Genomic DNA, 24962 nt, shown 5'->3' with positions numbered 1-24962 from the left:
TCAGCTCAGCCATCCGAAAAAACATCGAAACCGGACAGGTCCAGCATCAGAGAAACGCAGAGGAACGGCCTGAAATCATTCGCCTCGGAGCCGCCGGAGATCGGTCACACGGCCACGGATCAGACGGGGTTAATACATCGATCCGCTGGGTGAAGTTAATTAATACTTTCCCCCATTAATGACAAATCCTGCATGTATTATAAATAAGTGACACGGCGGGTACCCGACAACCGGCTGCCTACCGGCAGCTGCCCAAAACTGACCACTAACCACCAACACAGGGGCAGGCGAGAGCAGGTTGTTTATATCGGGGCAGAGACGCGGCCCCCGGGCCAGGTAATGCCAGTCAGGAGCCCGGCGTAACGGCATCATCAGGGCGTGAGCCCTGCGCATGGAGTGTACGGAGGGATGCATCGGCCCCGCGGGGGTCTCGCGTTCGCCCGCTGCAGGGGTCTCTGTCTGACGCGTCCGTTACTCCGGTCCAGAAGAAATCTATTTTCAGACGACTATTATCGGCGGATCCGGCTGCCGTGGGAACGGCCGCGCTCGGCAGATCTCCCCGTCTGAACGTCTATAATTATGACCTCAATGAAACGCCGTCCTCTCGGCTACCAGGAGAGCAGCCGTTACGCCGAGTCTGGCTCCATCGCTCGCGCCCGTTCTCCCCCCGGTTATTTTTATTCACTGGAAGGGAAACGTTACGGCAAAAAATAACGCATAAAATGTGTTTCTCTACCGTCACAAAAACCCACATATTAAAGGGGAACGAGAGCTCTCCCCATGCGCAGACGGCGGCCACTCCGACGTACTCAGTGCCGGCCGTCACCTCCATGCGATAAACCCCAGCTTACCGGGAGCGTCCCTTACAATCACAATTACATAATTAGACCCTCCGTTATCTCTCCGGCACGGCGGCCCCCAAACCCTGCTGATCTCTCCGGCATGGCGGCCCCCAAACCCCGCTGATCTCTCCAGCACCGCGGCCCCCAAACCCCGCTGATCTCTCCAGCGCGGCGGCCCCCAAACCCCGCTGACCTCTCCGACACGGCGGCCCCCAAACCCCGCTGATCTCTCCAGCGCGTCGGCCCCCAAACCCCGCTGATCTCTCTGGCACGGCGGCCCCCAAACACCGCTGATCTCTCCGGCACGGCGGCCCCCAAAGCCCGCTGATCTCTCCGGCCCCGCGGACCCCAAACCCCGCTGATCTCTCCGGCACGGCAGCCCCCAAACCCCGCTGATCTCTCCGGCACGGCGGCCCCCAAACCCCGCTGATCTCTCCGGCACGGCGGCCCCCAAACCCCGCTGATCTCTCCAGCGCGTCGGCCCCCAAACCCCGCTGATCTCTCCGGCACGGCAGCCCCCAAACACCGCTGATCTCTCCGGCACGGCGGCCCCCAAAGCCCGCTGATCTCTCCGGCACGGCGGCCCCCAAACCCCGCTGATCTCTCTGGCACACACGCGCACGCACGTTTGGGAATTATAGATGTAAAGTTAAAAGCGTAAAAGTAACGCGCAGGATCTGACGTCAGCCCCGGAGCACCGAGACGTCACCGAGAACCCTTCCTCATGTATTATGTAACTCGCGATGATTTTTATTGCCCGGAGCGGCTTCTCTTTAGGGAAATGATTGCAGCGCGCGGTTCTCTCCTGGGTTTATCCGGCGCTTGGATTCTCTTCCACGGCACAGGATGCGAGCGGGGAGGAAAAACATAGAAACGGTTAATAATAATTAAAACACGCGACGAACATGCGCTCCATACGCAGGCCGGCGCCTATAGAGACACAGAGCCCCTATAGAGCCCCCTCGATCTCCCTTACCAGGCTTTCATTATTCGGCCAGATGGAGTTTAATGAAACCGGGGCAGAAAGCAAACATTTTCAATATTTCCACAGGGACCTCGGTCAAAACCCGCGCACGCTTCTCATCCGAGCCGACAGCTCGTCACAAGGTGGCTGCACCCACGGGGGCCGGCCGCAGGGGCCGGGAACGCATGGGAGACGGTGCGAGGAACGCAGAGACCCTCCGAGTACCCGTCATCCAGACCATCAAACACCAGCGACTGCGCCAGAGATCTTTCAAAGCCATTTAATCCGGGAATTATAAAATAAGCCACAGGAAATACGAAAGCGATGATATATGAGGGGACAACGTGACGAGATTATACACTCGGCAGAGCGGCCCCCCCCATCACCCCCCAGCCAGCAATACCAGTTACACCCCCCCCGCCATACGCTAGATCTCTTTATAAGCGTTATCCCGCCTCGGGTCTCTGTGCCGGAAGCTTCTCTCAGCTCGGGGCCGCGGTACGCGTTTGTAATGAATCTGCCGAGGACTTTAAACCGGAAACATCCAGCCAACGACCGGCGCCTGAGCGGGAATAACCGGCCGATAACATCCAGATTCACAAAACACTTCACAAGATTCGCTTTTCCAGCTCATTCCCGAAGCTCAAACCCCGGACCCCCAAGCTGCCCGGAATCCGGAGAGCCGCGGTAAAGCGCAGAGTAACGAGTCGCGGGGGACACTCGCCCATATTAATGCTCTTCAAATAAACAGCAGCCAACCCACATCCGCACTTTACACAATCACACCTGAACAGGGGACTTACGAGGTCTTAAATCTTATGTGACTATCATACGTCTTACTCTGTACATGCCAGCCACTAAAAGCTGGGGGGCCAGTAACGGCCCATCCTGACACAACACGGCGACGGACCGGACTGCGTCTAAATACTCGCCTTTAGGGCTGCAACTAACGATTATTTTAATAATCGATTAATCGGCCGATTATTTTTTCGATTAATCGATTAATCGGATAAAAAAAACAATATGCAAATTTTTCGTTTATTTAAAAGAATTTAATGAACTGGATGTTAAAAAACAACTTAAAATTTACATTAACATTCTTATTTTGTTATGATGTAATAAAAAACAATATTTTCAAAGTACAAGAACCCAAACACAATATTTATGAAACAAAATAACCCCAAACATTCTGAAAAGAGGTGGACTATTACTGTTCAAGAAACTTTGCCCCAGCACTTTGCACTTTGCACCCAGCACTTTGCACCCAGCACTTTGCACCCAGCACTTTGCACCCAGCACTTTGCACCCAGCCCTGGCACTTTGCACCCAGCACTTTGCACCCAGCACTTTGCATCCAGCACTTTGCACCCAGCACTTTGCACCAGCACTTTGCCCCAGCCCTGGCACTTTGCATCCAGCACTTTGCACCCAGCATTCAGCACTTTGCACCAGCACTTTGCACTTTGCACCCAGCCCTGGCACTTTGCACCCAGCACTTTGCACCCAGCCCTGGCACTTTGCACCCAGCACTGGCACTTTGCACCCAGCACTTTGCACTGTGCCCCTGCACCCAGTCTCTAACTCTGCCCTGCACCCAGCCCTGCCCCCACATTCTGCCCTGCCCCCACACTCACACTCTGCCCTGCACCCACTCTGCCCTGCACCCACACTCACACCCTGCCCTGCATCCCCACCCCCACTCTGCCCTGCACCCAGTCTCCCACTCTGCTCTGCACCCACACTCACACCCTGCATCCCCACCCCCACTCTGCCCTGCACCCAGTCTCCTGCCCTGCACCCCCCACCCCCACTCTGCCCTGCACCCCCACCCCCACTCTGCCCTGCACCCACACTCACGAACCGCTCTGTGCGAATGGAGCCACTCGCACAGAGCGAACCGCTCTGTGCGAATGGAGCCACTCGCACAGAGCGAACCGCTCTGTGCGAATGGAGCCACTCGCACAGAGCGAACCGCTCTGTGCGAATGGAGCCACTCGCACAGAGCGAATCGCTCTGTGCGAATGGAGCCACTCGCACAGAGCGAACCGCTCTGTGCGAATCGCTCTGTGCGAGTGGCTCCATTCGCACAGAGCGATTCGCTCTGTGCGATCTGTGCAGAATACTTACCTCCGGAACGCGTCACATCCGTCACGTAGCTAGAAGGCGGAGACTGCAGAGCATGTAGCAGAAGCGGGGAACGCTCGCGGAGGTAAGTAAAAGGAGCCGAGTGCTCCAACAACGAATTGATCACTCGATTAATCGATAACGGAAATCGTTATCGATGATTTCCGTTATCGATTATTATCGATTTTATCGATTCGTTGTTTCAGCTCTACTCGCCTTACAGTGAGTAGCCGCTCAGGAGAGTCTCCGATTACAGGAAACATCTCCATCATGAACCAAACCCCGCCAACAAGGGGCTCCAGGAACCGAAAGGCGAGGCGGATTCCCGCTGCACGACGGACCCAACAACCCCAGGCGCAGCTTCCAAGCGCTCCGGGGTCTCGCTACAAACCATGGAAACATCCAGAGGCCGCAGGAATCACAGAAAGGAGGTCCGAGACCCCCGCAGGAAAACCTCCCGAGGTAACGGGGAGACAGACGACGGTTCCGTGGTCACTACATCTGATCTGGCTGATCCGGGGTTAACGAGCCGTCCCGGTGTCTGAAGCAACAAAAATCAATCTTTATCCTCAATAAGCAGGCGAAGGGGACGGCAGCCATTCTGTTACACGACAAACACGGCCGCTCCCGACGCGTTGCTATGGAAATGGTTTTCATTTTCAGAAACTTTGTGTGTAAAAGAAAAACGTGAATTCCGCTCACAGAAACGAAACGCCGAGGATGGATCCCCCGAAGACGAGGCGAATGACGGCACCGGCCGGGCGATCAATACGGTTACAGGAAACCCCATCAGGCCGTTACATGTTAAATCCGTGTTTCCTCCCCGTGTCATTTACAATGTTTTATCTGTGGTCCTCGGGGGGCCGCCTCGTGTCACGTTTACACAGTCAGAGAGCCGCTTCCATCCTTCTCTGTCAGAAAAACCCACAATATGTCGCTCGACTCCCTGCGCGTGGCAATAAATGGCACCGCGCTCCGTCAGGCAGAAACGACCTTGATGGCGGCAGCGTTTCTCATCCTGAAGCGAGGACGTGCGAGGTCTGGATTTACGATTCACTAAACGGCAGGGAAACCCGGTGGAGAGATCTCCGGGTACTGCCGCGCATGTACACATTTATCAGTGCACTCAAATGCAACGAGCGCTAATGAACTAAGCCAGTAAAAAGCGTCATTATCGGCAGCGCGGGGGGCCTCGCTATCTGCCGGCCGTATGACGGATCCAGCCGGTTCTTGACTTTTCGCCCCCCCCCCGCCGCAGTGCGCGATGGAGAGCCGGACGCGCGTTATAAACGAGCAGCTCTGTCCCCTCATCAAAAATATCCGATTCTGTAACGAGTTTCCCCCTCCAGGCAGAGCCGCCGAGCTCACGCGGAGGCCTCAGATCCTTCATTCCCTGCAGAGGAGCGGATATTCCACTCACACCGGCACCGGACGCGGCCCCCACGCCACGCGGCACAGCCCGGCAGCCTCGGTTCTGTGTTACCCAGAGGATCTTACCGGGGCGAGGACGTTCTCAGACGGCCCTTTAAAATATATCAGCTGGCCGGACCATAGGCCTTTCCCAATCAGAAGCCTAGAGCCGATGGAGCGGCCGTACAGCCGGCGGGTCAGCTTTTAACGCCTCCGTTTCTTTGTTCCGTTAGCTCTCTGGAGAGCCGGTACTCAGCGGCCGTTCGGTTTCTACACCGTCTCGTGTGCCGGGCGGATAACAGACCCTGCCGGTCGGACTCGGCAGACAGCGTACGAGCCTCGTAGAGACCGCAGGGGTCGTTCTCCTCATGGCCGGCGTTAATCTCCTCTCCTTTTATGCTCCAGAAATGGGGTATTAAACGTTCTGTACCCGCGCGCGTTACTCCAAGTCGCTTGTACCGTTACACGGCGTCTCCGGGGGAAACGCTTCTTATCGCAGGCAGGATTTTTCGTTGTACGTCGTGCTGCGCAGAAGCCTGCGTGGGCAGTCATGGAAGCCGTGCGATATATCGTGATACAGAATGTATCGTAACAGAGCCGGAACCACGCAACAGATCGGGGATCACGTGGGGATCACGCCGAGGCTCCGGGGGGGGGCATGTCGCGCAGGTAAGCGGATAAGGCCTCGTGGAATCGGACGCAGCCGAAACAGTTTGTTGGATTTAGGAAACGTCGGCTACCCGCTTCCCTTCCAGTTTATCCTCCGTGAGCAGCTGCATCCGCTGCAGAAACTCAGATTCTACCCCTAAATATCTTCCAAACGCTCCAAGCGGCTTCCTGAGCATCCGCCCGGTGACAGAGATGCCGATGGACAGAGACGTCCGGCCAGCGGCCCCCGATGAAATCCAGCCAGCGCGCGATGGGTCATCCCAGGCATCGGCTGCAGGATTTAATTCCTTATTATCCGGTCCTTTCGGCCGTTACCAGCCCCAAACTACCATCTCAGCCGAGAGGAGGCACTAAGAACGCGGCCTCGTCTCTCGCAGATATTTGTTTAGAGATATATTTTATGAGCCATTCATAGAAAGTCGGCGGCGGAATTTGGTTCTTTTTATCCTAATTAGAAAAAATGACCTTGAAGCGGCAGGGAAGCGGCAGGGAAGCGGCAGAGATGCGGCAGGGAAGCGGCAGGGAAGCGGCAGAGATGCGGCAGGGAAGCGGCAGGGAAGCGGCAGAGATGCGGCAGGGAAGCGGCACCGTGCGAGGCGCCGTCCGCAGCGGATCTTAAGCTGGAGGGAATTTTCTGAGCCTCATCAAAGGAAGAGCTCCAGTCTATAAAAAGAATTCAATATTTTGATCTCTGCCCCGTCCCACCGGCAGCCGACCGAGAAAGCCGTTCCCGATGATTAAACTGTCATTTCAAGGAGATTGATGGCCTGGCCCAGAACGCGCGTTATCTGCGTGTGCCTGCGCAGCGACCCCCTTTATCAGCAAGCGCATTAAACACGGCCCCGTCAAATAAAGTCGCCTACAAATCCGGAAAGCAAGCTGCATCGCGCAGGCTGACATTATCAATATGAAAAATACCCCCATCTTAACCCTTAAGCTGCTAGTGGGGCAACATCACAGCAGGGACCTTTACTGGAGAAGAGATGTAACCCTTCGGGGGTCCGGTGGTGAAGGAAGTGTTTTTGCGAGGAGCATTAGGTGACCGGCAGCCATGATTACAAAGCCACCCCCCCACACACACACACACACCAGCTGGACCCCAAATCTGCGCATTAACTCATTAAGCGAGGACGACGCGGGACGCCTCATCTATAAACTCCTGCGCTTTTCATGGAGTCCTGCGTGGGAACGGCTGGGCTTTCCCGCTCCATCCGTTTAAAGGCCTCGTGCATGCGCGACATTCACTGGGATTCTCTAAACCAGCAATCGCAACCAAAGTCCCGGGGGTTAATATTTTACTCTAAAAGCGTCTTTGGCTCTGTAAACGCCCCTTCATTTCAGGATAAATGCCATCATCGGGGTAATTCTCCATCGCGGAGTTATTTCTGCCGTTGTTACAGCGCAGTCTGCAATGGCCACAGAGGGGATATCTGCACCGTTAACACGGCAATCATCCTGGATAACGGAGCGTGATCGCTGGGAGAGCGCGGCGAGGCGAAACACTCTGTACAACCGACCGATATTAATCCAATCCGCGTTCCTGGGCCGCGGGCTCAGCTATAGGCGGTTTTATTATCTACCGGCGCGGCGTCTGTAAAAGATGAATGTCTCCCCCGTTACCGGCCGGCACGATGGACTGCGGCTGGCATTTACTGGGTACAAAACACTACCGGGTACGTACGTTAGTCTCCGGAGCCGGTCCGGGAAACGCACGGGGTTAATCACATATTCCGAGGGCCGGGGAGGCTCCTCCGGGGAGCCCGGGAAGCCGGATCAGCATCGCAGGCCCCCGCGCTCGGAATGATTTCCCCGGTGAACGGAGAGCAATAAGGAGAGCCGTAAATCTGCTTTGCAGGCAGATCTGCGTCATTCTCCTTAACGTTCGGGGCAGAGCACCGAGCACACTGACCAGAGAAGGTCCTTTCGGAGGATGAGAGTTCCTCAGGGTCTGATCCGTTATCTCTGAGAGCGGCGGTTTAAATGACCCGTCACGCAGGGCTCACAGCACAGGGGCAATTAAAATCCTGTTGGGTATTTGTGGAGCCGCACTGGATCTGTCATTGTTTTCGGCGGCCGTCGTTATCGGAGGAGAGGTTATAGTATTGATATTTATTAATGAATAAAGACGTGAAGTTTGAGGCAGCCCGTGAGGAAGGGGTGATGCCAGCCCCGTTCCCCTCCGTCACCCATCATAACCCGGCTCTAAATAAACATACAAGATGGGGGGGGGGCGCTGATCAGACACCCGTTATTCGCCCCGTTAATCCCGTGGAAACATAGCTCACGATCAGCAAAAATCCCCGCTCTGCGGCCGCGTTCCTGGTTACAGAAGCCGTGGCCGCCTTCACATTTAATTCCTAATAATTACATCAGCAAACAACAAAACCCGGCTACAGGGACGCAACAAAGACCCCCCCCCCAGGACTTATAAAACTTGGTACGGAGTCTGGAACGGATGTGCGACGGGAAACCCAACAACGCAGGAGAAACGCGCCGGCGCGCTTTAAGCGTTCGGGGTTTTCCGGCATGTTTGGCAGCCGCACCGCGCCTGGGATTTGGGAAGAAGCTGCGAAAATAAATAAATGCAGAAAGCGAGAAGCCGTGAAGACAAAGAAGTCAAGCGTAAGAGGAAAGCGCGTATCATCGCTAAGCGGTTACAGCACGGCGCCGGGGCCGCACGCTTTTGCACATTCTGACGCGTAAACCACATCCATTAACGCGCCGCCAGCTTCCACTACAAATATTTATGGGAAAAACAGAAGAGCGGCAATAAAGATACTTTGTCCGGCCAGATTAGGCCTCGTGGGGAACGGCTGCTAACTGTACATTATTCGGGCGCAGACAGAAGGCACCCCGTGTCCCGTAACACAGAACGCGCCTGCGCGGAGGGTCCAGCTATACCGATCATACGTATGTGTTCATGCGGCACATAAGTCTCACATTAGAGGGTCGCCCAGGGGCACCGGTGGTTTTATTAACGCAGGAGGGGGCTTTTTATAAAGAACATTAAATGATCTGTGAAACTGACACGTAAAGGGTTATGGGGGGTGGTCGCTGATGTTTATCGGTGAACACATAGTTAACACGTTTGCCGGAACGTGGAATTAACCCCTCCAGGTGTCAGAGTCCTTTCCTCGGACCCCAGACGGTGCGGCGCGAGAAGCTCCAGAACTCCCTGCCTGTTCACGAGCCTGAAATAACCCCACGGCGGCCGCGCCCAGAGCCTCCTAAATGCCGCTATTATAATAAAAGCCTCATCCATCCACTCCCTGCCTTCCAGAGGGTCCCACCGAGCCTCAATTATCCCGCTTTCCGTCTGAACGAACAGCCCTACCTGGCGCAGACTTTAAAAGCAGCAGCAGCAGCAGCCGCTCACCTCCGTCGCCTCCGGATCGCAGACTCGTGTCACAACGCGTTCATTTCTCCTCCAGCAAAAATAAGTCCCAAACGTAACCCCTTCCAAGAGAAAACCTGCAAAGTTTAACCCACGGACTGCCAGACAGCGCTGCAACGCATTAGCCCCGTGCAGTTCACTATACATTACTATATTATCGTCAAAAAGCGGATTTAATAAATTGAAACCCCCGAGGCCAAATACTGAAGGAATGCGCAAAACTCGGGCAGGAAGCCTTTAATTCCGCTATTTGATCCATGCGTGTGGAGGGGATATGATAGCGTTATATAAATATATCCGGGGCCAATACAAACCATTGTGTGGAAATCTGTTCATAAACAGGACTGTGCATAGGACACGTGGTCATGCGTTTAGACCGGAAGAAAGGAGATTTAGACTAAAGCAGAGGAAAGGGTTTTTTACAGTAAGGGCAGTAAGGATGTGGAATTCTCTGCCTGCAGAGTTTAATCGGAGTCTGTACAGACGTTTTAACTGCAACTGGATGGATACCTGGAAAAACATAATGTTCGGGGATATAATCTGTAATTATGGGGAAACAGCTTATTGATCCAAGGAGAAATCTGACGGCCATTTTGGGGTCAAGAAGGAATTTTTTTCCCTGGTTAGTGCAAAATTGGAAAGAGCGAAGCCGGGGTTTTTTGCCTTCTTTTGGATCAACAGCAACAAATTAACAGATATAGGAAAGGCTGAACTTGATGGACGCAGGTCTTTTTTCAGCCTATGTAACTATGTAACTGTGTGTTGGGGTAAATTATAGAAATCCTGCGCCACAGTCTGCCAAGAGAGGCAACGGATTAATGATAACAAAGATTTACGGACCTGCCATAAAGCAACCGGTCGGTGAGGTTCAGGAGCAGGGGGCGGGGCCTGCGTGTCACATGATCACCTGCAATGGAGAGCTCCTAGTAAAGAAAAATGTCAGAGTTTCTTTAAAGCCTCATCGCCACGACGCTCACCTCAGGAAGGCATTTCTTATTTTATTATTTCTATCACATCAAAGAACGAAGGGACGGAATAAGAACTGTCTGATGTAACTGCCTCGTGTGAGCGGGAGATGCAACATGCGGTATATGCTATAAGAAAGGGTTAACAGCTGCACAGACCTCGAATCCCAGCAAGACTATCTACATTTGGTTTCGGGGGTGGCAGCCTCTGCCCCGTGGCGCTCGTTCTGGCTGCATTTCTGGAGCTGCCTCCATTAAACGAGGGAGAAGCACTAAGTGTTTGAATGTTTTCACCGCTGACTCATTCGCCGAGGATATAAATATTTAATTGCCAGAGAGGAAAGTTACCATAAAAGTTTTAACGCTCCAAGAAGGGCACAGATCATTAACTCCTTCCGTGCCAAGAGGGATGCGCGCGTTCTGCAGAACACCGCTCGGAGAGGGCACGGACCCCCTGGAATGAAGCGCTAGACCCTTGGCATGCAATGAGTTAAGGAGGGAAGGTGAGGAGGGAAGGTGAGTTGCGGTATGGACCCCGCTCCGGGGCAGGCATTCTGTTTCCAGAATCCCGTATTGTTTTAGACCGGAGACCAATTTTGTTGCCGTGCCAAGACTTTCCCTAATTATGTGCGGCCCTAACGAGCACATCGTGTAATAAGGAGGAATCAGCCAAGCGGGGGCCGCGATTTCTGCCACGGGGTAATGCACCGGGTCAGTAAAAAACATGAGACTTGCTCAGAAGAGGGCAGTTTATTTTTTGGTTGCCTCGTCTCGGTCGGGCTTTGTGTGCAGGAATCTTTCCTACGCGTTCTCTTTATAGAATCGCGTTACAGGTTACGGCTTTAACGCCACGAATCCTGCGCAGCCTCGGCCGGCTCACAGACCCGGCTACATATGGCCTCAGAATCGCAGCATTTAAGGGGGAAAAGACTTCTTGCTCCGAGCGAAATATCTCCAATATGGTTCTCTCCGCCTGACAAATGCCTACACTTTCTAAAAACCTGATGCAGCGGAACAGAAGTAATTCGGCTTCTCCGGCGTCCTCACTACGGATAAACAAATCATCAATTTACTGCAAACCGCGGCACGTGAGCATCCAGCGGAGGAAATATATATAAAATAAATAAAAATCACTGACTCCATCAGAGCCGTTTAACGCGGTCTCATTTGCTTTGCGTTGCCGGATTAAAGCGCAGACCCAGCGAGCCGTCTGACTGCCGTCTCATGACTCCGTTACGTAACGTCACAAAAAATCATCTTATCAGAGAGGGGGGGCTCAGAACCAAGCCGGCGAACCGGATCCCGGACCCGCGGCCGGACGCATTGTGTATCAATTAATCCGGGTTTTATCTGATGTTCGGAACATTCCTCAGAATCACGTCGGCGTAACAAGCAAATCTAAAAATCCAAGCAAATTCGTTTGTTTAGAATGTTCGCGTTGCGCGGCGGAATTAACATTCCAATTACCGCGTGCATTTTAATGAGACGCTATCACCCCCACATGCTTTGCTGCCGGCGCATACAATGCAGCCCCCGCCAAACCATTCCAATAATTCAGTAGGTAGATAGTCAATCACAGAGATAATTAGCAGGTTAAATACTCTGCCCCCAGCACGCGATTCTGCGGCGGCTGGAAGCCCGATAGCTTCTCGTAGTGATGGATTTTCGGCAGCTCATTCTTTCTCCATTCATTCTGGATTCAGAGAGTCCTCCCGGCGTAACGAGGATACATGTATCACCGGGCCCGGGACAGGCCTAATGGCGATTGTAATTACCGGCATATCGAACAGCCTGCGCTACAACGTCATAAAACATTAATGTCCTCGGATCTCCGGGTCACTCGGAGGGAAGACGGCGCCGAGAAAAATAAACGCTCCTTGGGACACACCAAGAGCCCCGACTTCTGCCACGAGGACCTCGCTCTGCTTACGCCACGGCCGCCTCACCCATTAAACGGCTCAGTTCTCATCCAGCCAAAGCTACTCGATCCTACTGTGCATTACCGCATGAGAAAAAACTCAAAGAGTGGACCGAAGTGGTTTGCGGAAGGTCTTTCTGTTAGTGTTGGTTTTAGGGGCTGATCGCCTAAAGCTGGTTGTTGCTCAGCCTCGTGAATCTCCACATCCCGCCGCCAATTCTGCCCCCCACTCCTGTCGCCATAAACCTCTCCCCACACTCCCTACAAAACCAAAAGGTACAGCTGAAGCGCCTGTCCTGTTCACTGCCCCCCCCGGTGACCTGCGGACCCTCTCGCAGCTCTGACCTTGAATTAGAACTCATCCCCCCATTCAGATGCCAAATTCTCCTCTTTAATGAAATGTTGCAGATGTTCTCGCTTTGGATGAACGGACGGTTCGTGGTGACGTGGGGGGCTTCATTATTCCTCCCCCCCTGTACCGCGGGTCGCGCCGCACACGAACCCGTTTATTTCCAATCTCTATGTTTAAACACAATCCCAGCAGCTCAAGCGTCTACCTGCGGCGGCCGCCGGGGAATCCATCCAGCCGGATTTGTAATTTTTCTCTGCAAGGTGTGATAAGAACAGATGTTGTGTTATTTGAGCACAAAACACACACGGATCTGACAGCAAATCCCAGAGCAATTTACAATTATCGGTGAAAGGGCAGAACCTGAAATAGCAGATTTACCGACACGGAGCCCGGGGATCCAATCGGCCTTGCCGGGGATTCAGAGAACGAATCCTTCTACAGAAGACTCTGAAAAGCCTAGAAATGGCCAAACCGGGACACAAAGTACATGCGCAGACCCCACCAAACCCACCCCGCGGCCCAGGGGACTGAACACAGACAGAAACAGACGCTGAGCGTAAGGCTGGGGGTCCTCACCCCGATAAATCCGGACGTTTAAAGCAGATAAATAGATTTCCAACCGATTTATACATCCAGGAAACATCCAAACAAACCGTATTTGATGAAGTGAATTAAGAAAACGGGATGTGAAGCAGAAATCGCCGTCCGACGATCGCTTCCTCCTTACGTATCCAAACATCTGGGACGCGACGCTCGACAGACACGTGAGAGTTTAATATAAACCGCGTCGCGGCTCCAGAAAATTAGACAATCGTTGATTCATAAAATGGGAAATTTGTGTTCAGATTTAAAATAAAAAAAGGAGGCAGAAAATGTAACGTGAAATAAAAATGTAATTATTCACGATGGATAGAACATCATCAACGAATGGGTCCCTAATACGCAGCGATGATAAAGAAACGCGCGGGCCCATGCGCGGTGCATCGGCCTGCACACTTGGCAGGGACTCTCACATCTCTGGAATGGCTGAAATTTATCGTACAATAAAACGCTGCTTAGCAGACAGTATATCAGGACAGCGCAGACGCTACATTGCGAGACTCGAGCCCCGAGCCAAAGCACAAAATTAAAATCGGGGGCCGTTTATCACTCCTGCCGAATTAGGATCCTCCGAGAGCCACCAGATTGGAGGCTTTAAAACCGCAATTTGACATCTTTTAGGATGAGAAAAGCGAAAGTCTCCGTTCCCCGGACGCCGCTGCCTCCCTGCGCTCTTCATTCGGGATATCGCCATACAACCATTTCATAAAGTACTTCGTAAATCACCCCGTGACCCGGTAACAGGCGGCACGCTTTTTAGGGTTCCCACACGCCTGTGATTTACAAGGAGCATGAGCGGGTTTAAATATCATGTGTGGACAGCGCGTGGCCTCATTCACTCGCTCGCAGATGGCTCCAGGGAATGAGTCCGCGTATGTGAATGAAGGTCATTCTACGACAAGACATCGCTAACAGTAAGAGCAGAAAAGATACAGAATCCACCGCACCAGGGAGCTTGTCCTCTCAGACAGAAGGATTTGCAAAACCAAAAGGGCAAAAAAGTAAGTTGATGAGGGTTTAGTTTGTGTTATTTTAGCACAATTCACACAAAAAAGATTCAAGGATCTGTTGTGCACCCATCCAGAATGTTCCGAATGTTTAGGTAGAACAGCTGTGGCCCAAGCCCCTTAAATCACCAGCAGAAAACCAGCTCCTGACAACAGACTGCAACCAAGCTGGTAGAAACCCAAAAGATGCCCACTTTACCCCCCGGGTAGAACACAATCAGTTATAGAGTCATCAGACGGTGTGCGTTTCCTCCTCTTCCTCCTGCACCGTGATCACCGCGGCTCCTCCAGGGAGCGCAGGACTCCATGTTTGGTGAAACGTTACGTTCTAACGCGGACCCCCCTAGCAATGCCTTATTGTGAGCGAAAAAACCAGGAGAGCGACAAAAAGTTAAGGTCCGATCCCCATCGCGTTGCTCTCCGGTGTAAGTCACGGCTCGCGAAGCGCTCTCCAGTCCAATTCCAAGCCGCCGAATCCCGCTCCGTTATCTCACCAAACATCAGCGGCTGGATTTATTGAGGGAATCTTCTGCCGTTGGATAGATGTCATCACACAGACGGAGCTCGGTGCTCCCGGAACGGGCTTCATCCTCTCCTGTAATTTGCATGTATTACGGAAAATGAATATTCAGACTGCGCGGCGCGCGCTGCCAGGACAAGTCCTTACGGATTCATTACTGCCGGGTTTACATCGGCTGATAAATGTATTTAAAGTCCCTGCCAGAGCCGCCACGCTGGAGTTATAGCGGCCGTCACGAGACAATTATTAGCCTGATCACCATTTATTTTCATCAGGATGACAATATTACGGAACAAATACGTCCGTCCGTCTGTCCGTATACCGACCAACGCATTCCACGGGCACAGAGAACGTTATCAACCGAACCGGTTAACAGGAACCCCCAGAGCCGGAGCTCCCGCCACGGAGACCGAACGGCAGGTCTATAGAATGTCATGCAGGGTCATTTCTTGAGAATGAGACTGCTGTGTCCTCTTAGCAGGAAGAAGTTAGAGGTTATAGAGGACCAGCACAATCCATAGAGCTCTAATTAAAAAACAAAAAAAAACCATCCAGATCAACCTAAACATCCTGAAACATATTTGGCTGTGAATGGCACAGGGTGGTCCGGCCAAAATGCCCCCGACAGCTGCTGATGCCGTTATAGTGCTTAATACCCTCTCCCCCTGGGGTACTTGCTCCGATGTTTCACACATTTATGAAGAGCGGCTCATGCGGCGAGCTCTCTGTGCTGATCCGGCGGCCCGCAGGTAACGCGTGAATTATTAAGAATATCTCATTCGGAATATCAGTGGTTTTCGGCTCCCTGTAAATACGCAGAGCGACGGCGTCTGAACGGTAAACGTCAAACCGCCCGATGCCTCCGCTTTAACAGAGCTGCGCGGACCCCGTTACGTAGATTGGCGGGGTATCTGCCTTCCGAGCCCATTAAAGCCCCCGTTCCCACCGTGTGCGCTCGGGGCTGCTAATTAACAGATTGCCAGAGACGTCCGTCTAGCGACTTCGTCCCACCAGGGCCTGCGATGCGCTCTCCACGACACGGACACGGCACATACAGCACTGGGGGGGGGGGGTATCAGGCTTCTCAGAGCCACAAAGGAGGGCAGAAGAAGGTCCCCGAATATCATTTAGAAATATCAGCCCGCTTCTAGCTGTATTAAGCCCTAAAATATGAAAGACCGATTTCAAAAAGAGTTTGCAATCCGGGCACAGCCCCCCCCCGGAGAATCGCAGCCCCCCGGAGCCCCAGAAACAGCGGCGTGGGCAGCAGTCGCCTGCGTGCAATCCCTGCCTCACAGCCAAAGCCCCAGACCGGGGCAGATACGCAAACCATTCAGACTCGCTACTAAAAAACATTTCTTTCCGGGTCGCTTCATAAGAGATTCTATTTGTAGCAGACATCCGCAGAGGGGTATTTATTTAACGCTTTACGTTCCATTAACATGTCACCGACGTCCTACCCACCTCACCTGCAGCTTACGCATTCTTTATGTGAAAAGAAACCCGATATTACACCGGAAAAACCACAAAAGCATCAACACGCAGGGCTTTCGTCAGAAAGAGACAAAGAACCTGAAGTGAGGCTCATAAAGCTGAGCTCCGGTTACCAGCGGCTGTCTGCAGAGCATCACATTACACGGCACGCACTCTCATCACACCTTAAACATACCTTTCTGTAACATCGCCTCTTCTGTATCCTACACGGAAGCCCCGGGACTACGATATGAAATAATCAAACGGATCCTAAATCCCCACACGCGGGCGGCCGTTTCATCTCCAGAAGACAAGTCGCTGCTTTCTACGTCTGGATTTCACCTCCGTGTTAATCCGCCACCTAACAGCGAGAACCTGACACAGCTTCGGGGGGCTTGCATTCAACTAACCGGGGGGCAAACGTCAATCATTCCAGGAGCGAGAAAAATAATACACAAAATATTACAAATATTACTATTAGGCTGCATTCTCGGGGGTTAAATGATGTTTATTCCAGTATCAGACAGACCATCGCAGATTTCCCGAAAGTATCTTATAGACGGTGACTCCAAACCAACGCGTAGAAGGGGGGCCCGGAGCCTCTGAGAATATTAACCCCTTAATGACAATTGCCGGTCCTGGCACGGCACGGAAAAGCATGTGCTTTACGACAATTGACGTGCCAGGACCGGCACGTCTTTAAACGGGTGTAGAAAGCGATCTACTATCGCTTTCTGCACCCAAAAAGCGTTGCTGAATGCCTCGACCTCAAGGCATTCAGCAACGCCGCGATCGGCACGAAGGGGCCATCTCTGGCCCCTCCACGGGGCGTCAACATCCGCCATACTTTGTATGGCGGCGGACGCCCGTTTTAAAAGCGTTTAGGAGGCGATCGACGATCGCCTCCTAAACTTAAATGGTGTCGCTAGAATGCCTCGATCAGGAGGCATCCAGCGACACCAAACACTAACCTTTTGATGGGCTGTGACCGCTCCGGAGAGCGGTCACAGCCGCAGCTGCCGGCAATCTTCGCCATCAAGGAAGATGGCCGCCGTCCTGTAACAGGAACCACAAAGTTTAAAAGTTCGCTAGATGGTCCAGACCATCTAGAGAACTTTGGCTCCACTTGCAGGTTGAATACAGGTACTGCATTCACCATGCAAGTCAATGGAGCCCAGCTTTCTAATCACAGTGTGATTAGTAAAAATAAATTAAAAAATAAAATAAAATTAATAATAATTAGAAAAAAATAGTAAAAAAACAGTAAAATGTAAAAATCATTTCCCACTGATGTCACTATCAGGGGAACCTCCAAGTTGAAAAAAAATGTTAAAATTTTTTTTAAAAAAAATAATAAAAAAAATATATATATAAAAAATATATTTTTGTGAGCAAGTCCTAAAATTAGCATATTAGCTTAAAACAATTCTCGCATGGAAAGAGTTAAAATACTGGCATATTAAATGCCCGTGGGGTGTCTACTTTTAAAAAATGTATCATTTGATGGGGTAAATTGAATGGGCCAGGTTCAACAACGTCCCAATTAACACGGGGGGAAGGATGGCCACACATCTAATTTCCAATTAGAAAAATGCACACGTACCAAATGTGGCCTTTTAGTTCCCCCAAAAAATGACAAACCCATGCATGTGGGGTATCACTGCACTCAGGAGATGTTGCTGAACACATTTTGGGGTGTTGTGTGACAGCGGCACATACCAGGAGCTGTAAATTCATACATAAAGTAGGTGTGTGTGGGAAAAATACACGCACAAAAATATTACTGCAAACTTTGAAAAAATGCTGGGGGTAAAATGTGTGCATGCAAAGAATTAAAATACCAGCATTTAAAATACCCTGTGGAGTCTAGTTTTGAAAAATATATGGTTTTGTTGGGCACACTGAAATGGCCTGGCTCAAAGATGTACCAAATAGGGCATGGGCAGTGGATCCCAAATGCCAAAGTTCAACATTGAAAAAAGCGCATGCCCCAAATGTGGCCCTTTTGCCCCAAAACAGCCAGGCAAAATCATTCATGTGAGGTATCGCTGTACTCAGGAGATGTTGCTGAACACATATTGGGGTGTTTTGTGATAGTGACATAAACAAGAACATTTTAATTCATACCTGAATTAAAATGTGTGTGGAAAACCAAATGCAAAAAAATGACTACCACAAAGTTTGACAAAGACTGGTGGTAGATATGGTGCATGGAAAGAGTTAAAATACTAGCATTTGAAATACCCTGGGGTGTCTAGTTTTCAAAAATATATGGGTTTATTGGGCACACTGAAATGGCCCGGCTCAAAGATGTACCAAATAGGGCATGGGCAGTGGATCCCCAAATGCCAAAGTTCAACATTGAAAAATGCGCATGCCCCAAATGTGGCCCTTTTGCCCCCAAACAGCCAGGCAAAATCATTCATGTGGGGTATCGCTGCGCTCAGGAGATGTTGCTGAACACATATTGGGGTGTTTTGTGATAGTGACATAAACGAGAACATTTTAATTCATACCTTAAGTAAAATGTGTATGACAAAACAAATGCAAAAAAATGACTACCATAAAGTTTGACAAAGACTGGTGGTAGATATGGTGCATGGAAAGAGTTAAAATACTAGCATTTGGAATACCCTGGGCTGTCTAGTTTTCAAAAATATATGACTTGATGGGGTAAATTGCATTGGCCGGGTTCAAAGATACCCGAAATGGCACAAGGGGGGAAGAATTACCAGATTTGGAAAAAATGGCTTTGAAATAGCAAAACGCTACCTGTACTTATTGCCCCATAATGGGTAGAAAAAAGCAAAAAAACATAAAAACATTGGGTATTTCTAAACTCAGGACAAATAGTAGAATCTATTTAGCAGGTTTTTTCATTACCTTTTATAGATGAGTAAAAGATTTTTCAACTAAAAGTTAGAAACAGTCATTTTTTTCTAAATTTTTCACCATATTTTATAATTTTTTTAATAGTAAATAATATGATACAATCAAAACAATGTCATCTAAAGAAAGCCCTTCTTGTCCTGAAAAAAACAATATCTAATGTGTGTGGGTTCAGTAAACGGGAAAGAAGAAAATTACAGCTAAACACAAGCAGCGCAGAAATGTTAAAAAGGCCATTGTCACAAAGGGTACAAAAAGTAAAATCAGCCTTTGTCTCGAAGGGGTTAATGGGAAGGCAGGATATTTTTACCCTTAAAGGGAAAGTTTGCCGGTGGAATCCGCGATGGAGCGCGCTGCGTACACATTATCCGGGGTATCGGCGCGTGGCCATAGCGTGTTGGGACCGCAGCGTTTGCGAGACGCATCTCTCCGTTTAAGGCTTTTAGGTTTCGGAGCCTCCATGTTTGCTTTGGCTCAGAGGTCGGCTGAGATATTTAAAGACACTTCGACATTCCTTGGCACTTTAGAACCTCAATCCAGCCAAGTGCTCCCAAGTGTTGTTATTTTGCGTCTGTGGAGAAACGACCCCAGAAAAAAAAAAAAACTGTGCTACCCGGACATCATTCATTCACGCAACCAGAGCCTCGGGGCAGCCATTACACCGACAGAGGCCCTACGGAGCCGGCGGCTTCCTTCACAAACAGGTGGCTTAGTGAAGTCTTAGCAACAAGAGCCTAACATCCACCACGGACAAGGCGAGACGCGCCCACCCCCAATATATTACCCCGGCGAGACGCGCCCACCCCCAATATATTACCCCGGCGAGACGCGCCCACCCCCAATATATTACCCCGGCGAGACGCGCCCACCCCCAATATATTACCCCGGCGAGACGCGCCCACCCCCAATATATTACCCCGGCGAGACGCGCCCACCCCCAATATATTACCCCGGCGAGACGCGCCCACCCCCAATATATTACCCCGGCGAGACGCGCCCACCCCCAATATATTACCCCGGCGAGACGCGCCCACCCCCAATATATTACCCCGGCGAGACGCGCCCACCCCCAATATATTACCCCGGCGAGACGCGCCCACCCCCAATATATTACCCCGGCGAGACGCGCCCACCCCCAATATATTACCCCGGCGAGACGCGCCCACCCCCAATATATTACCCCGGCGAGACACGCCCACCCCCAATATATTACCCCGGCGAGACGCGCCCACCCCCAATATATTACCCCGGCGAGACGCGCCCACCCCCAATATATTACCCCGGCGAGACGCGCCCACCCCCAATATATTACCCCGGCGAGACGCGCCCACCCCCAATATATTACCCCGGCGAGACGCGCCCACCCCCAATATATTACCCCGGCGAGACGCGCCCACCCCCAATATATTACCCCGGCGAGATGCACCCACCCCCAATATATTACCCCGGCGAGACACGCCCACCCCCAATATATTACCCCGGCGAGACACGCCCACCCCCAATATATTACCCCGGCGAGACGCGCCCACCCCCAATATATTACCCCGGCGAGATGCACCCACCCCCAATATATTACCCCGGCGAGACGCGCCCACCCCCAGCGAGACGCGCCCACCCCCAGTACATTACCCCCCAGAATATACCCATGCTGAGTTTGCCCCGGAGCAGGGGCACCGTTCTTCGCTTGGCTGAGACCCGTGGCAGGTTTGATGAGACGCGGGTTCAGGCGGATACCGTTTCGTGGCTGGTAATTAGAAGGCACAGACCTGCCTTTGTCTCTTCAGCCGGCCGCACAGAGGTCACCTGAATCCACACGTTTCGTACATACGAGTCAATTCACGGCAAGGTCGCGGCACGGGGTCGCTGCCATCAGCTATGGTCTGAGACGCCAGCACGCACTAACCCGTTTCTGTGGCAACAAGCCGCCAGCCAAGAAGCTGCACTGCAATTTGCGTGCATTTGGACAAAAAGTCACATAATACGCACTGCAGCTTAAAATTACTTTAAACTTTTTTCTTAATATGCCTTCTCTCGCTCCACTTATCCAAGAAGCTGCTGGGAAATACCACGGGGGCATGCGAAATCCTTCAAATATTTCTCAGACTTTTCAGGCTTAAAATTCCTCCGTGAGCGGAGATCGCAGGAAAGAAAAGTGCTATTGAGAAACGGAACGTTTTTGGCAAAAGCCTCCGTAATACCATTAGATTGTAATTTTTGCTACCAGGTGTCACGCGCTGGAAATGTAACTAATTGTAATAAATCCTGCGCAGAACGCTTCCCCGGCCGACGCCACATTCTAACTCTTTTCACTTTGTTATCCGTATACGTTTCGATGTATTATTCTATGTTATTGTATGAGCCCCCCGCAGTCCGGAGACCCCTTGGTGAGGACCCTTCTTAGTGTCGAATTTTAAGCAGTAATTTTGCTCTGGACAATTCCTGGTTGTTGTTGCCATGGTAACATAGCACTGAATAGTGAGATGTCGGATAAGCGGCTTGTACCATTGTTCAGGGCAAAGACCCTTACAGAGCATTAATCCCCGGGACTCAGGGGGCCGCAGACACCGGCAGCTTTCAGGAGACCCCGTCGCTCTCACACAATGTAACTCGGGTGGAATGTCGGGTGAATTCTAAAACTTTGACCGGATTTAGAAAGTTTTAGGAATCAAACTTGAAACCCAGAGAAAATGCCCCAACATGGACTCCTCGCTCACACGCAGGGGTCTTACGATCCTGCATTCTGCAGTAAAAACGTGGAGGTTTAATAAATGCCGTTTGGGGTGCACTATTGGGGTGCCATGATATATACCAAACATACACGTGTAATATGTTAAAGCCCCCAGTGACACACGGGCCCCTTTAGCTAGTTTCCAACCACACAGAGATCATGTCTATACATAACCCCGTAAACGCCAGAGAAGGGACGAGCGGATGAAAGATACATTTCTGGCCACTGTAAGCACGGGTTGAAGATACGTTTGCCAGGGGAGGAATAATTTGGCTTCATCCAGAGCCCAAATAAAGACGTCTTTACAGACAGGAGCTGCAGAAAGCTCTGGCCGACCGATACGAGTCGCGGATCGACGCTCCGGACCCTGGGAGGGCTGCGGAGGCCGAGAATCCCCACCGATCCGGCTCAGCCCTCCAGAAATATCTTCCCATCCGCAGGGTGGTGACCCAGCTGTCGGCAGGCGCTGGAGAGACTTATCCTCCGGCAATCTGCTGTATATAACGTAAGCGGGTTATGGCGGAGATTGTCGACCCACGAAGCCCCCCCGACACATCTAGCGAGCGTGGAATTGGCTTTGTGTCCGCCGACCACGACTGATGGCAACTTCTGTTACAGTTTACAGCAGCGAGGGACGTCTCTCCCGGGACCGGCCTTTGCCATCGGGTCGGGGCGCACACTGGGGGTAGATAAGGGCCCCCCAATCCTTTACAGCAGCCTCTCCGTCGTCTCCCGCTGTGAATGAATTGATTGGGCGGCTCCTGAATTCCAAGTACTAATTAAGTCTACTCAGACCTGTCTAATTATGTTTACAGAAGCATCAATCCCAAGGGCCAGATCTCTCTCCTAAAAGGGCCATCCAGGGGCGCGACACGCGGCGCGGCGAAGGCGTTTGGTGTTTGCAGCAGCCGAGCCGGCGGCCAGGAAAAAGTAAAGGCAGTTTTAAAAGGAACACTTTATAAACGGGAAGACATTCCTGTGCGGTGAGACAACATGTCAACACGGTCTGCAGCGTAGCTCCAGGGAGAAGCACACGGGAGACACTCTACATATCACTCTGACAGTCAGATCGTAAGCTCTTGGTCACAAAAGGAGAACTGTCTCCTCTAAAACGTGGAATTTTCACAACATTGATCATTTTGCATTAAAGCGACCCCAAAACCCTGACGCCCCAACATTATCTGTTTCCCTGCCAACCCATATATGAAACCATGGATATGAGAGTCAGACGAGGACGCCTGTGAATATTCCCTGCACACAGAGGGTTAACGCTGGTAACTAGAAAGCACTGATAACCAGTAAGCTCCAGACACGCGAGGGTTAATCCAGTGCCCACCACGTCGCAGCATGATTAACCCGTTAACTGTCAAACGATGTGCAGAACGGGAAAGAAAACCAGCGGCTCTGGCTCGATGACTCCTATAAACGGCCGCTCTGATCGTTCCTGCGCACGTTCCTGCGGGTCCGGCTCTGGGGACCCGTCATCTAAACGGTGACACGGTAACGGGAAATCCTTCACGGGACGGTTACACGCAGTGACATCATAACACAGGATCCTACGCATGCACCTTAACTATATTCTAACAGCAAAACCAAGCAGCATCCCACGGCCCTGATACAATATAACAGTATATAGCGTGTAACACACTGATACCCCGCTGCGGGGTATCATCGCTGACTCCTGCGCCACATCTGCCCCCTCTGTTACTGAGACACTTACTGCTAAGGGCAAGCGATGGGTGTGTGTGGCATGTACAGCGCTAATACACGGGCAGGGGATCTGTGTCACCCACCTACATGCCGGGGTAATAAACTGGGATAAGGAGGCGACAGCGGGACACAGGCAGGGGTAATAAAGTAGGGTAAGGAGGCAACAGCGGGACACAGGCAGGGGTAATAAACCGGGATAAGGAAGCGACGATGGGACACGGGCAGGGGTAATAAAGCGGGATAAGGAGGCGACAGCGGGACACGGGCAGGGGTAATAAAGCGGGATAAGGAGGCGACAGCGGGACACGGGCAGGGGTAATAAACCGGGATAAGGAAGCGACAGTGGGGCACGGGCAGGGGTAATAAAGCGGGATAAGGAGGCGACAGCGGGGCACAGGCAGGGGTAATAAACCAGGATAAGGCATGCAGATGCTTATTCAGAGGCAAGCAGGTGCAATACACAGACCAGTCATGGTGGAAGTGCGTGCAGATCCAGCCAGCTGCCCCAGCAGGGAGGGCATTAGTGAGATGTAATAGAGGTGCAGCACTTTGGGACAGTAATTGAGGAGTAGGTGCAATGCGCAGAGGCAGGTGCAGTTATTGGGGGGCAATAACAGAGGGGCAGGTGTAATGCGCAGAGACAAGTGCAGTAGTTTGGAGGTAGGTGTAGTTTCCTCCCCGGGGCAGTTCTCACCTTGGATGTGCTGGCTGATGACACTCTCTAGCCGCTCCAGCCTGCGGATGATCCTGAGGGTATCCCCCTGGGGCCCCTGCTTGCTCTCCGGGGGCCCCGGCTCCCGCGCCATGTAGTTGGTGGCCCAGCCCACGTACAGCAGGCACAATACGTTGCTTAGGCCGCTCAGAATAACACACGTGGATACCAGCGGCTTGGCCTTGCGGGGGCAGCCCATGCTGCGGCTCCCGTAGACACCGGCAACTTCTGCCCGCTCTCCGTCGCCGCTACCCGGCACTGGGACCGCGCGCCGCCGGGCTGGGCAAGCGGAGGAGGAGCCACAGCCAGACCGGCCAATGGGAGGGGTAAAAGGGTGGAACCATGTGCAGAGGAGAGCGCGGGGCGGGGCCAAAGGTAAAGGACCGGAGTCGGCAGAAGCAAAGCATCGGAGACAGTGTGAGAGAGACTGTGAGTGAGTGAGTGGGAGACTGTGTGTGTGTGTGTGTGAGAGTGAGTGAGTCTGTGTGTGTGTGTGTGTGTGTGAGAGAGTGGGAGAGAGAGAGAGAGTGTGAGTGTGTGTGTGAGAGGGATGGAGTGTGTGTGAGAAATGGAGTGTGTGTGTGTGTGAGAGAGAGATGGAGTGTGTGTGTGTGTGTGTGTGAGAGAGAGAGAGAGATGGAGTGTATGTGTGTGTGTGAGAGAGAGAGAGATGGAGTGTGTGTGA

At 52.0% G+C, this 24962-nt stretch overlaps 1 protein-coding gene across 1 annotated transcript in view; it reads right to left on the bottom strand.

Annotated features, from left to right (window-relative positions):
* Positions 1–24575, bottom strand: part of GALNT18 (polypeptide N-acetylgalactosaminyltransferase 18) — a 56261-nt gene extending 31686 nt beyond the window's left edge. Inside the window, exon 1 of the mRNA XM_053449540.1 lies at positions 24260–24575. Within this exon, the coding sequence (XP_053305515.1) occupies positions 24260–24476 (217 nt within the window). The 5' untranslated portion in view covers positions 24477–24575. The remainder of the gene's footprint in view (positions 1–24259) is intronic.
* Between the last annotated feature and the right edge of the window lie 387 nt (positions 24576–24962).

This window comes from Spea bombifrons, chromosome 10 (genome assembly GCF_027358695.1).
Source record: "Spea bombifrons isolate aSpeBom1 chromosome 10, aSpeBom1.2.pri, whole genome shotgun sequence".
Classification (NCBI taxonomy): domain Eukaryota; kingdom Metazoa; phylum Chordata; class Amphibia; order Anura; family Pelobatidae; genus Spea; species Spea bombifrons.
Note: the sequence above shows the minus strand (reverse complement) of the source record. Positions and strands in the feature narration are given on the sequence as shown.